General features: G+C 41.0%; 1 protein-coding gene across 1 annotated transcript in view; it reads left to right on the top strand.

Annotated features, from left to right (window-relative positions):
- The first annotated feature begins 3,931 nt into the window (after positions 1-3,931).
- Positions 3,932-13,431, top strand: part of LOC139456586 (somatomedin-B and thrombospondin type-1 domain-containing protein-like) — a 101,396-nt gene continuing 91,896 nt past the window's right edge. Inside the window, exon 1 of the mRNA XM_071238380.1 lies at positions 3,932-4,531. Coding sequence (XP_071094481.1) covers positions 4,192-4,531 — 340 coding nt within the window. The 5' untranslated portion in view covers positions 3,932-4,191. The remainder of the gene's footprint in view (positions 4,532-13,431) is intronic.

Genomic DNA, 13,431 nt, shown 5'->3' with positions numbered 1-13,431 from the left:
AGCAAGCATGTGTTGCTGAAGACCTATTCTGATCCGGATCTTCGCGGGTTGGACTGACACTAACTGATATTTACTAACTACTATCACGTGTGTACTGAACTGTGGAAATGGTGAAAATATGAACCAGGGGCCCGTTCCACAAAGCGATCTTAGTGCTATGATTGTCGTAAGCCTATGTTGAAGTATGGGAGTTACGATCGTCTTCGCGCTAAGATCGTTTAGTCGAACGGGGCCCAGGTCTCCTGGAACATTGTTTTGTTTGTTTGTTTGTTTGTTTGTTGTTTAACGCCGCACTGAGGAATATTCCATCTACATGAAGGCGGTCTGTAAATAATCGAGTCTGGACTAGACAATCCAGTGATTGACATCTTGAACATCGATCCACGCAATTGGGATACGATGACAACAAAAAACCAAGTCAGCGAGCCTGACAACCCGATCCCTTTAAAGTCGCCTTTAACGGCAATCATGGGTTGCTGGAAACCTATTCTATCCTGGATCTTCACGGGTCTTGCATGTCCTAAAAGCTGATCACCTAAGTCATTAAACCATCTCAGAGTATTACAGCACCGCGTGGTTTATGTGTGTAATCAACCTAAAGTGGCCGAGATATCACCAATCTTATTTACATCAGAAGAGGTCAACACACGAACGTGTTGTAAGCGTTAAATTGTTTGGAAAGATAACCGGTGTCACACACAAAAAGCGGGAAGCGCTTGACCGTTTCTCAAACCTGAGAGGTCATTCGGGTCGCCGGAACCTCGTTCGTGTCAGTCCCCAGTCACACTAACGCGGAGTTATGACGCTCAGCGAGCATATAAAATATGAAATTAGCAGTTATTTTCGTGCCTGAACAACCGTCGCATTCCGAAATCTGGGTGGTCGGCTCTGATAAAGCTTGGCATGTCCAACTCGCTTTTGCGTGTTCGGGGAAGCATGCGGTGACGACGGCTAAAATTGATAGAACAACGGCATGTACGCATACATCAATCGACTGTCATTCTAACCTATTGATTTAGCCTGATGATGTCATAGTTTGACTCATAAGGCGCTCTTTGTCCGTCGTTTTCCGCGTCGCGGCAATTTCCGATCCAACCTTTCGTAAAAACCTTGAAATTCGCCATGGAAACGGAATGCTTAACAATTCAATAGCTTAATAGAAAGTGACAATAATGGATGCTTTTAGCGTTGATGAAGATGAAATTGGAAGGCGATTCATATCTGAAGAATGTGTGATCCTATTAGAAGACTAATTGCATGTGATTATATTTGTGTTGAGTTTTCAATGAGATAACCGATTCAACAGAATAGACGGGACTATGTTATGGTATCCACGAGAAACCATTGTAATAAATATCAATAACAGCCTTCCAAATGTAGATACCAATGACCGTCGTATCACGATGATGATGATGATGATGTGAATATAGTTTTACGCCGCTTTTAGTAATATTCCAGCAATATCACGGCGGGGAACACCACTAGTTGGCTTTAGAAAATGTACCCATATGGGGGAATCGAACCTGGATCTTCGGCGTGGCGAGCGAACTCATTAACCACTAAGCTACCCCACTGTCCCAATTATGAAAATGACAATAAGAATGACTTTGATGGTTATGATAATCATCTTTGATGGTTATAATAATCATCATCATAATAATTGAATGGTGATTATGAATACAATAATAGTGACGAAGATAATAATGATTATGATAACTGTGTTTCAGTCTCCAATTTAATGATGATGATTATATCTAAAGTATACTGGTGACTTCCGTTCTAAGTTTAACATTCCGAACGCAACTGAACCTCAATACAACTCACACGAAGTGACCTATGACCTAAAAACTATATATACACATGCGTGTAATTGAATTTAAACCCACTTACAGTATCACAAGCCTATTATATAGTCGTATCGTCCGCGTGACCACAGTGCGGTAGCCTGAACAAAACTCAAACTTCCCATGTAGTGCAGGCGACTTATATGTGTACTTCCGCGATCATTTGAAGATATATAACAGTAAATAGACAAATTTTAATATTCATATTTATATACATCTTTTTTAGAAAGGGGGGGTGGCTTAATATGCCGCACATCACCAAATTATATCGTTATATACGTTATAAAGATTCGCATGCAACGCCACCCCTTATAATAATAATTAACAACGACGAATTAACATTCATTCAGAATGATAAGTATAATAGATTAAATAAGTTATTGCGGCATTTTAACCAAATATATTTACCTTAAAGTCAAGATTTGGAATGTTTACAGTTCAAATGGGTGTTACTACAGAATAATAACGAAATATTTATTTATACAAAACATAAATTTAATAAATCGTCCCCAATGTTGCTTATACACACCTCGGGGAGGAAATAATTATTAACTAGGGCACGGGAATGCTAATGGAGAAGGATGATCCTATATTGAATAGCGGATTCCAGCGCTCAGGTAAACACGTGCAGCGCGCCCTCACGTGCACGCCTGGGGCAGAACGCCCTGGGAAACAGGCGCTCGATGACTGGCGATGTAATATTAATGGCGATGATTCAGGGCGTGATTGATAACAACAATGTACGGGAAGCTGGTTTGGCCCTGTCGAGTGAAACAAACACAAGGCAACCGGTCTGTCTTCAAAATCCTATTAAACGGTAAATTACAATATACATAAAATATTTTATGATATGAATTTAACATCTGTTGTACCGTTATGTTATGGAATATAGTGATAAGATTGACATTATATATTGAGCATACACCCACAGTTATCATCAACGTTGTTTTATCGGACATTTCATGCGAAAACATGTTATTAAATACATTGTTCGGTTTTTTCAAGCCTGTCAAATTCATCGCGGATCTGTTATGAAATACTGTTTGTCTTGTCAAATTCATCGCCCACATGTTATGAAATATTGCAGTAGATGTGTATCATACAATTATGACATATTCATGGCATGTGAGATTACCTATCATACTTTCTCAGCTTGCTTCGCTATCGTTATGTTTAAATGTGCGTGTCAAAAAATATCCAAGGCACTTTTAGATCAGCGTGATGTATACGAGCCACCACGAACAATTGATCCCCTGCAAGCAAACGACAACTGCGTAATTAACGCCAAGGTGGTTAATTCACTAATGGAGCAGAGTGGTAACTAATTACAATGTGCTAATTACTATGACCCGTAAACAAAGGTCGTCATCTATCAGTCATAACAGTTATATTAACTCGTGTGTATTCCCATATTTACGATATTGCTTTGGGTATTAAAACGATTTGGTGAGCGGCCATTGGCGGTCAGTTGGAAATGTCATTAACACAATTATCCCATTACACAAAGAGCGTCGCTGTCTCATGCCACGGTTTCCTGTCCAGATACAATTGTTAACTCTTCAAGTGTTAATAAATTTCATGATATGTAAGTTTGAAGAATTACTGTTAAATCTAAGCCCCTGATTAAACAATTTTCAAGGCTGTTAAATTTAATCTGCAGAGATATACACGCATAGATGTGATTAACATAGACGTGGGGTTATTTTCACTTAATGCTGGATATGTTTAATTAACCTTTAAAAGTATGTCTGTCACAAACAAAATGTTTACTGAAGGCTTTTTTTGTGTCACAGGTTATTTATAACGATCTAGTTAAACATTGACTCAAGCGCATCTACTTGTCTTAGGCGGGGAGGTCAGAGTTACCGCTCTTTGACTGCGAGAAACACTCTTATATTTACTTTGGCATTTGCCCGCATTTGATAGCCCCTGATAAAGTAAGATAGGGTCCCTGAACCCTAGTCACGACACGGGTGGGTTGGCTGCGCTGGACCGTAGCAAGGGGGTGGAGGCATTGACATGAATATTCATGAGCTTATGACAAAGGGCCAGTTCGACAGCTTATGAGAAGAAGCCTGCGAACGGCGCTTCACCAGAAGCCGTGTGAGTGTGGTTGAGTGAGTCAGAAAACTCGGGTAATTCTGGATAATTGTCTTCAGCTGCGCTCGCAGGCAGCTCGTTGCCTTTATTCTCGATCTTCGCACAGAGGAGCCTGGTTCGCAGTCAGCCAACGCGTGCAGTGGGTGACGGTAGTTCGCGAGCTCGCCGCACAACTTTTGGAGTAAAAACTTGGTGGCGCGAGTTGGAAAGTACTTGTCGCGCAAGAAGTAACCGATCACAGCTCAACATGGGGAATATAAGAAATCTTTACGTGACACTTCTTGTGCTTGTTGTGTGTATGTTTTGTTATGGACAGGAGACTCACCAAAAGTTCAAAGTCAAACTTGCGGCGTTGTCAGCAACGAAGGAACCGATTCAAGCCACCGAAGAACCACGATCGGGCCTTCGGTACCACCACAACCCCCGCACGTGCGGAGAAGCCGATCTATGTTGCAATGGCCAGAACAATACATGTTTTGTGTTCGGTCGCCGTCTTGATGGCAACAATAATGAATCTAGGTGCTATTGCGATTCCAACTGTCTTGTGATGGCCGACTGCTGCGTCGACTACCACGAACACTGCAAAGGTATGTGGAAACTTTATTTATCAATTGTGTTTTTTTCATTACCGTTTTTTGTTTCAGCGAATCGGGTAACACGTCACATAATCACTCCATCATTCAACAGTGTATGAATTCAACGCACGCATCAAGAATACAACGCATGCGACAACATGAATGATAATTTGTTAAGATTACTCCATTCACTCAATATTTGCTGTTATTAACGTGTGTAAATATGACCCAACCATATCAAGAGGTTTTACTTCAGTGATATAGCACAAGAAACTCTCCATACACATTGAACAATGTGCAACATAGTTGAACAGCTGAGAAAACGATTAAATATGAAGCTATATACCACATGTTAGCAACATTAACACATTTTAGCCCCTCCTCACCCATGTAAACTAAAACAAGATCTTAGTGGCGATAACTGTGTGGGAGACCCCCAACGTGGACAGTCTTAACAGACTAGCTCCCATCCTATAGTATCTGTTTACCATTAGTAAGCACAGCAGTCGTCAGTCTCTCTTCAAATAAGCGCTTGGAGTTAGAATAAATAAATATAGTGAACTTTCTTAACAGGCACAGCTTATGCCATGGAGCAGTTAACTCTGGAAATGCACCCTTCTAATATTCAAAGCATCCTATGCTTATATTCCTTCTTTCATTTTTGATTAAGAGTACCTCAGTTCCCAAATATTGAGGTTAGACTTTTGTTGGTTTCCTGCAAAAAAACATTCAGTATAACATTATTGCCTTGCGACACATCCCTCCGCAGCTACCACCCCACCCCATAATCTCGACCCCCCCCACCCCCCTGCCTCCTACTCCCATCCCCAATACTTTTCTCCAATTCCCCAATATTCCTTGACACTCATCTCTTTCGTACACTGATAATCTAACAACCTCTCGCTTTACCCTCACCCAACACCCATGTACACCCATACAGTGCCATCCTAAATCCTTTAATCTACCCATATCCTATTGTTCCAAACCAGCCAATGTTGTGTCTTATCTCCAAGCTTTGACCCCCATTGATTTCTCAATCTCCCTCCCCCATATTCCACGAACCCCTCCCATAATCTTCCGCCTGGTGAACTGCACAGGATCGTCTGAGACTGCCAACATATGCATGTGTACGTCTGTCTGACTTCTGTCTACCTAGGCCAAGCAGAACGCGGATAAGGCCGACATTTGTTGCTTTTCCCCGACTTTGAGTTCTAAGTGTGTCAAAGCACATGTCCTGCTATAAATAGCTTTAACAGGAGATTGACAGATCGGTTGTCGGCCCCCTGAAAAGGGAGAGATGAGTTCAGTGGTTTGTTTAATCTTACACACTTTCATTGAGCATATTGAGAAAAAGGTGGAGTTATGTCGAAAAAATATGAAATCCACTGACTGAATTATTTGACTCACTCAGTAAAGATCTACAGCAATGTCATTTGAAAAGTTTTACTACGGTTATGAAAATTCTTTAGAATAGGGAATGTTGCTTTAATTCTGAAACTTTCCAAACTTTGGGATAAAGGAATCAGTGTTCAGTTGCATGATCCCAGACGACTGGAACCGTTAACTAACCACAGGAGAAGGACATAAATATACCCCTAAGCTGGAACAATATTTATTACAAAAATCATTGTGTGCACTAGACAGTTAAATGTTTGAGCAAACTCTCTTTATAATACAGAGTTGACACTTCATATTTAATGCTGGGTGGTTATATCGCTTGTGATTTTACAGGATGTTGAAGCTGGTGTATAAAGTATATAAATGTGGAGAGAGAGAGAGAGACTGTGTATTGAAGAAGACAGTTGTCACAGGAGCAGAGACCAGTTATTCTGAACCAACCATCCTGTGTAGATTAACCCCTTTAACCCCTGTGAAACCTGACATTTGATCTCGGGGGCGGGGTGGGGTGGGGGGGAGATACAGATGATCCTATGGCCATACGTCTGGCCTCCCCCCAACACCCTTCATACCAAGATGCTAGTTCCTACATAAACACTGCTTCACTAAACGTGAGCACGTATGTTGCTAATCAGCCAGACATGTTTAGTGTTTAGTCAAATAGCTTTTCAAACAAATCTAATGTGACTGTCTATCAGTGAAGCCAACATTACTTATCTGCTACGGTTGGTGTTTGGTGGACTTGTTGAGAGAATCGGTGAGACTCGCCAAGATAGTACCTAGCCCCTTCTCGCCAAGATAGTACCTAGCCCCTTCTCGCCAAGATAGTACCTAGCCCCTTCTCGCCAAGATAGTACCTAGCCCCTTCTCGCCAAGATAGTACCTAGCCCCTTCTCGCCAAGATAGTACCTAGCCCCTTCTCGCCAAGATAGTACCTAGCCCCTTCTCGCCAAGATAGTACCTAGCCCCTTCTCGCCAAGATAGTACCTAGCCCCTTCTCGCCAAGATAGTACCTAGCCCCTTCTCGCCAAGATAGTACCTAGCCCCTTCTCGCCAAGATAGTACCTAGCCCCTTCTCGCCAAGATAGTACCTAGCCCCTTCTCGCCAAGATAGTACCTAGCCCCTTCTCGCCAAGATAGTACCTAGCCCCTTCTCGCCAAGATAGTACCTAGCCCCTTCTGGCCAAGATAGTACCTAGCCCCTTCTCGCCAAGATAGTACCTAGCCCCTTCTCGCCAAGATAGTACCTAGCCCCTTCTCGCCAAGATAGTACCTAGCCCCTTCTCGCCAAGATAGTACCTAGCCCCTTCTCGCCAAGATAGTACCTAGCCCCTTCTCGCCAAGATAGTACCTAGCCCCTTCTCGCCAAGATAGTACCTAGCCCCTTCTGGCCAAGATAGTACCTAGCCCCTTCTCGCCAAGATAGTACCTAGCCCCTTCTCGCCAAGATAGTACCTAGCCCCTTCTCGCCAAGATAGTACCTAGCCCCTTCTCGCCAAGATAGTACCTAGCCCCTTCTCGCCAAGATAGTACCTAGCCCCTTCTCGCCAAGATAGTACCTAGCCCCTTCTCGCCAAGATAGTACCTAGCCCCTTCTCGCCAAGATAGTACCTAGCCCCTTCTCGCCAAGATAGTACCTAGCCCCTTCTCGCCAAGATAGTACCTAGCCCCTTCTGGCCAAGATAGTACCTAGCCCCTTCTCGCCAAGATAGTACCTAGCCCCTTCTCGCCAAGATAGTACCTAGCCCCTTCTCGCCAAGATAGTACCTAGCCCCTTCTCGCCAAGATAGTACCTAGCCCCTTCTCGCCAAGATAGTACCTAGCCCCTTCTCGCCAAGATAGTACCTAGCCCCTTCTGGCCAAGATAGTACCTAGCCCCTTCTCGCCAAGATAGTACCTAGCCCCTTCTCGCCAAGATAGTACCTAGCCCCTTCTCGCCAAGATAGTACCTAGCCCCTTCTCGCCAAGATAGTACCTAGCCCCTTCTCGCCAAGATAGTACCTAGCCCCTTCTCGCCAAGATAGTACCTAGCCCCTTCTCGCCAAGATAGTACCTAGCCCCTTCTCGCCAAGATAGTACCTAGCCCCTTCTCGCCAAGATAGTACCTAGCCCCTTCTCGGTCAATAACATCACAACCTAGGCATATTCACACCATCGAGGTCACAAGGAAACTTCTTTTTTTTTCAAAGCAAAGATAACACGTTTTTGTCTATTCAGCAAGTTCTGAGGTCAACCTTGCATTTAAAATCACGGTTATTTATTCTGAAGATTCTCTTTTGCGGATGGCTCTGATTTGTTTAAAAAATTCAATTACACATTATAACTTATTATTCCAGAACATCAAAGAGTCCCATGCTGTTTATTGTAACCGGTCTCAGCTGATTTTGTTTAGTGTCTCATTTTCTTAAATTCATTAAGGAAACACCAAAGCTGGGCTTGAATTAATGGAGGTTGGATGGTGAATCGGAGAAAATGTTAAAACTACTGATTTCGTGACACTACTTCTGATGAATGAAAAAAAAAGAAGTAGTTTGCAGTAACTGTTTGGGAATGTTAAAAAGTAATAAACGTCAGGATGAAGATACAGTGGCCATGTTTCTATGTTTTGTGGGCCCACAAACAAAATCAGTCTTTATAGGGAGAGTTTTATCTTGAAGCAGATTAATGGGAAACACACGAGAGGGAGGGAGGGCGAGGGGAAGGGGTCACTTAATTGTATTAGGCTAGATTGGTTTTCAATTCCCTTCAAGGGACCACTGGGTCGTTTACATGAGAAACTTCACATTCTTTCTAAAGTTTGTGCAAATAAAGCATGCTTCATTTCAACTGATGACGAAATGAATACCGTCATGTGTTTCACTGGGACTGTTTAGAGATTTAAAAAATATTTCTACCATCTACTGACTCCAGAGTGCTGAATGAAGGATGTCTAAGTGACTGTGATATATCTGTATTGAATGCATATTTGTTTTGCATGCTAAATCACCGATAGATGTGGCTGAAGTTGTTTCAAAGTTTTAAGGAAGCAGGGTTCAACATGCCAAGTTTGTTACTCACAGAGTCTATTGTTTGTTTCCACTCTTTTTTGGACCAAAAAAAAAAAATATTTTGTCAGAGTTCTTGTTTAATTGGTAGGTAGGGAATGTTATAATTGTGAATCTGAAAAAAGTAATATTTAATTGAAATTAAACATTATTTTTTTCAGATTCCCCAAATAGTTCAACCTAAATTCACAATTTTTTAAAATGACTACAATGAAGGAGAAAGAGTATATATGTGGCCATTTTTGTTGCTGACTGGCAGAATGGGGTTAATAAAAAAGTGCAACTTCGAAATGGAAAATGACCAGGAATAGAACATATATACTACTCAAAAGAAGTTAAGGACCACCCAATTTGTTCATATCAATCTGAAAGAATTGGGTGGTCTTTTATTTCTTTTGAGTAGTAGAAACAAAATAGGACCGGATAATGTTTTGGTTGGTCGGTTTGAGAACCAAATCAAAATGTCACGTGGCCTGGCCTACAAATCAAAGATGGTGTGGGATGAGCTGGGTCAACTCTTTGGGGAAGATGGGCTGCAATGTACTAGTAAAAGGTTCAGGCTTATCACTGTATGAGCTGCCACTCCAGGAGATCCTTCTGAATTTGGGCGAGATAAGATCTTATTCTAGAGCCCTGAAACTAGGTCATCAGTTCCACCCAATGGCACCAGGAGGATACACAGGTTGCTTTGTTTGAAGAGTGCTACAAGTACTAGATACCATCTCACCCTGGAGAAGGTTCATCTGTGTGATGTTGATCCCGAGATGTACAGTGACAAATCATCCCAAATCCTTAAAACTTTACAGTGAATATCTCTGTAATGTTCTTTTTAACCTAGTTAACCAATAGGTTTCTTGTGGTGACCTCTGCCGAATACTCAATGTCTGTGGTAATGTTTTTACCGGGTTTATGGTCTTGGAAACCACCTGATTTATTTCATTGAGGAAAGCTGAGCTTGGCATCCTATCCAAGAGTAACACCAGATGACCCGTGTAGAGTGTCTCTCAGAATCTAGACTAACATCTAGTCTCTGAAATGAACCTATGCTACGGATAAAAAACAGTTGTTAAAATACACTTATGAAATGTAATATAAAGGAGCCTAGAGACTCTTTTCATTCACTGCAGTAATCTAGACTTGCTAAATAGTATAGACTTGCATGGGCTGTATTGAATATATTTGTTTCAGGGTCTGTATGACAGACTAAAAATCCACAAGCTTTGTTTGGTAATGTGACCTACTGAGAGATAAAGACAACTTTATTATTTCATGCTAAAATAGATATATCATAATCAGTGTTTAAAATTATGGGGGATCTTGGTTTGCTTCTATGGTATTTGAATGTAGGGATCCCTAAATGTTTTAGCATTAGGGCAAAGACAAGGGCACTTTGAATTTCGTGTATTATTTCTAACACTGAGAAAAGTGATTTTGTTAGCAAATGTCTCAGGACATTCTAGAACATTTTTGGGATTTGATCTGTATTTGGTAGGCCATTCTTCAGTATTGAAAATTGTTTGTAATTGTTTGTCACTTTGGTCAACATTTGTAGCAATTATTATGAAAATACTCCAAGGCCTGTTCCACAAAAAGATCTTAGCGTTATCCTTGTCATAAGTCTTTTTGAAGTAAGGTATTTACAGTTGTCCTAGCGCTAAGATCGCATTGTGGAATGAGACCAGTTGATTTTGACAAACAATACACATGATTACTAAAACTACACATCTGGCCATAGGTCATTTATAAAATATCTCATATGGTGATTAACATATACATATCCACATATAAGCATACAGGAGTTGATACTTGCGTGTACTGCACGTAATCAAATCACAGGGGTTGCTAATTATAAGAACCTAGTACATATGTACTGTGCATACCTGCCATGGTAGGTGTGACTTGTGCTGTTTATACATTTGAGATAGACGTGTGGCAAGGGGTTTAAGAAGAGATGTGGAGTACTTGTAATAATTTCTCTCTAAGCTTCACAAGTAGGAACAAGTCGCTTGTAATAGCCTACAAGTGGATTGTTTTATAAATACGGACAGGCGGTCAGACGGACAATAATTTATTTACAGGTTTCAAACCACAGCAATAGAACCATACAGTCCTCATATACATGATGTTTATTTCAACCATCTTAATTAAAAGCATTGCATTCAAGTAGAAACAACAACTACAGTTTTCATTGGAGTTTTTTTTATAAAGACAGGCGGTCAGACATATAAAGACAGGTTTGAAAGCACAACAATAGAACCACACAATTCTCCTGTTCATGACTCTAATTTCAACCATCTTAATTAACAGCATTGCATTCCAGCATTAACAACAGTTACAGTGTTAATTGCCTGTGTGACATTTCCCAGGAACAACTTGCAAAGAAGAAATTTTTTATGGATAACAACTTCTTTAATATGCTACATAGTGACGTTTCGGTATAGATCCTTATACTATTGTCAGCGACTTTGTCCCTTTCTAAGAAATGCCTATCAAACAACAACATAGCAGCAAACAATATACAAGCATTGCAACCTAAGGTTAAATTGAAGTGTATGACTGAAGTCAATATTCCGATATGTTTAACATGTGCAATTAACATGAAGATAACACTAGATTCGGTTTACTGCAGGCGAGAGACCAAGGTCTGTCCACCAGGGTCACAATAGACGGTAAATCACAGTTTCAGTGTTAATCAAACAGCAAGCCGTTAACATGGTCAAATATTTGTCCGTAGATTGATTAAGTATATTGCCTCAACATCTATTCCCCCAACCGTTAACAGACCATGTAATTGGTGTTTGTGTTTGGGAGAAAGACTTATCTCGCTCAACAAAACAATGCTGTGCCTATCACCTTTGTGCGGAACTGTTATGGTTGGAGATGCAATCGCCTTTTGACACAAGAGTGTTTGTAGTGGAGGGATTAGGTTATCTCGCTCTGCCTAACTGGGGGATTTCAATCTGTTCTCAGCTGCCTAACTGAGGGATTTCAATCTGTTCTGAACTGCCTATCCGTGTAAGATTACATCAGGTGCCATTGAGATCATTTCGTTGCTGAATCAACTTTCAACACCTTAGAAATAGTTTTCAGGGAGAAAAATAGTTTACATCTATGTGTTGATGTTTCACGAGGGATGAATACTCAACTGAGGTGGGAAAGAGAAAACAATGTTCTTTATTGTTGATGGTCACATATTTTTGAATGCAAGTAAGGATTCAAGCATCCAGAGCCTATTTTCACAAATGACGTTTGTCATTACTCCAATACTTGAGAATATGCTTATGGTTGTGATCACTCTCAAATCGCTTTGTGAAACAATGCCTTAATTCTTTTGTAATATTCTTGAATACTGAAACTCAAAGCTTTGTTCCCTGAGCAGTGTTAGTGCTAGAGCTGTCCCAGCTCCCATTCTTTAACTCAAGACTTAGGACAGTTGTAGCGCTAAGATTGCTAAGAGCTCTTTGTGAAATGAGGCCTTGGAGGCAGACTGTTTCAGAAATCAGATTAGTGCAGTCAGGATGTCGACCCCATCCTCAGAGAGTCTAAGAAAGAAATCCAGCTAAACCAGAATACAAGCTTGTATTAAGTCCCGCCAAGATGTCGACACGTTTTGCGATCTTGTGTCCATCCATCACACAGAGGAGGTGTAAATCTTGGCAACATCTCCCCTTACAGTACTGTTTTAGTCTCATTTAGTTGATTTATTCTTTAAATTCAAAATTAATTCATTCACATACATAAATTTCCATCCTATTTTCCAAAATGTTTAAATTCTCATGCGACGACTGCGTCCAATAAGGTCCTTCAGCTAAGTGAACTTGTGTATCGTCTTTGCCGTGTTGATGACATCCTGTCTAGGGAATTATATGCTGTTATACACCAACTATGCTTCGTCCAGGTTCTACTGAGGGTGAACTCCATCAGTTCCATTAAGAAAGATGTAGAAATGTGGTGCTACATGTATCATTCAAATACGCGTGATGCAGATGGATTTTATGGGAGGTGATTCATCAGGCTCTGAAAGAGGGAGATGTATATTTGAAAGAGCCTATTTAGCTAAACATGGGGACTGTGCTTCCCTTAATGCAGAATGGAAGCAAGCCGATGTATCATTATGATGTGGTCGGATGTGCTATAGAAATGCTATCACAATCAGCCATCCTTGGATATACTCTGTAATGTGGATGTGATATCTGGTCATGTCTTGAGCTGTAATTGTGTGATGATGTAGTGTTAAGTCACAGTCATCCATTGTCCATGCAATGAATATATTTATTAGGGCTTTAGCTTTACAATTCCAAACTTTGGGTACATGTTATACAGAAGGAATAATCTACCTGAAGTTTGCCATTGACAAGAGAACAGCCCTGTATTGTGAGTAAGAATAGGACCCAGGAGCCTATGTTTGTCATAAGAGGCAACTATGAGTCCCTGTAAGAGGCAACTTTGGGTCACTGGCAACTTGTGCTT

Source organism: Haliotis cracherodii, unplaced genomic scaffold, assembly GCF_022045235.1.
Source record: "Haliotis cracherodii isolate W230 unplaced genomic scaffold, xgHalCrac1.p SCAF_11, whole genome shotgun sequence".
NCBI classification, from domain to species: Eukaryota; Metazoa; Mollusca; class Gastropoda; order Lepetellida; family Haliotidae; genus Haliotis; species Haliotis cracherodii.
The sequence above is the reverse complement of the archived record's forward strand: the minus strand, read 5'-3'. Positions and strand labels throughout refer to the sequence as shown.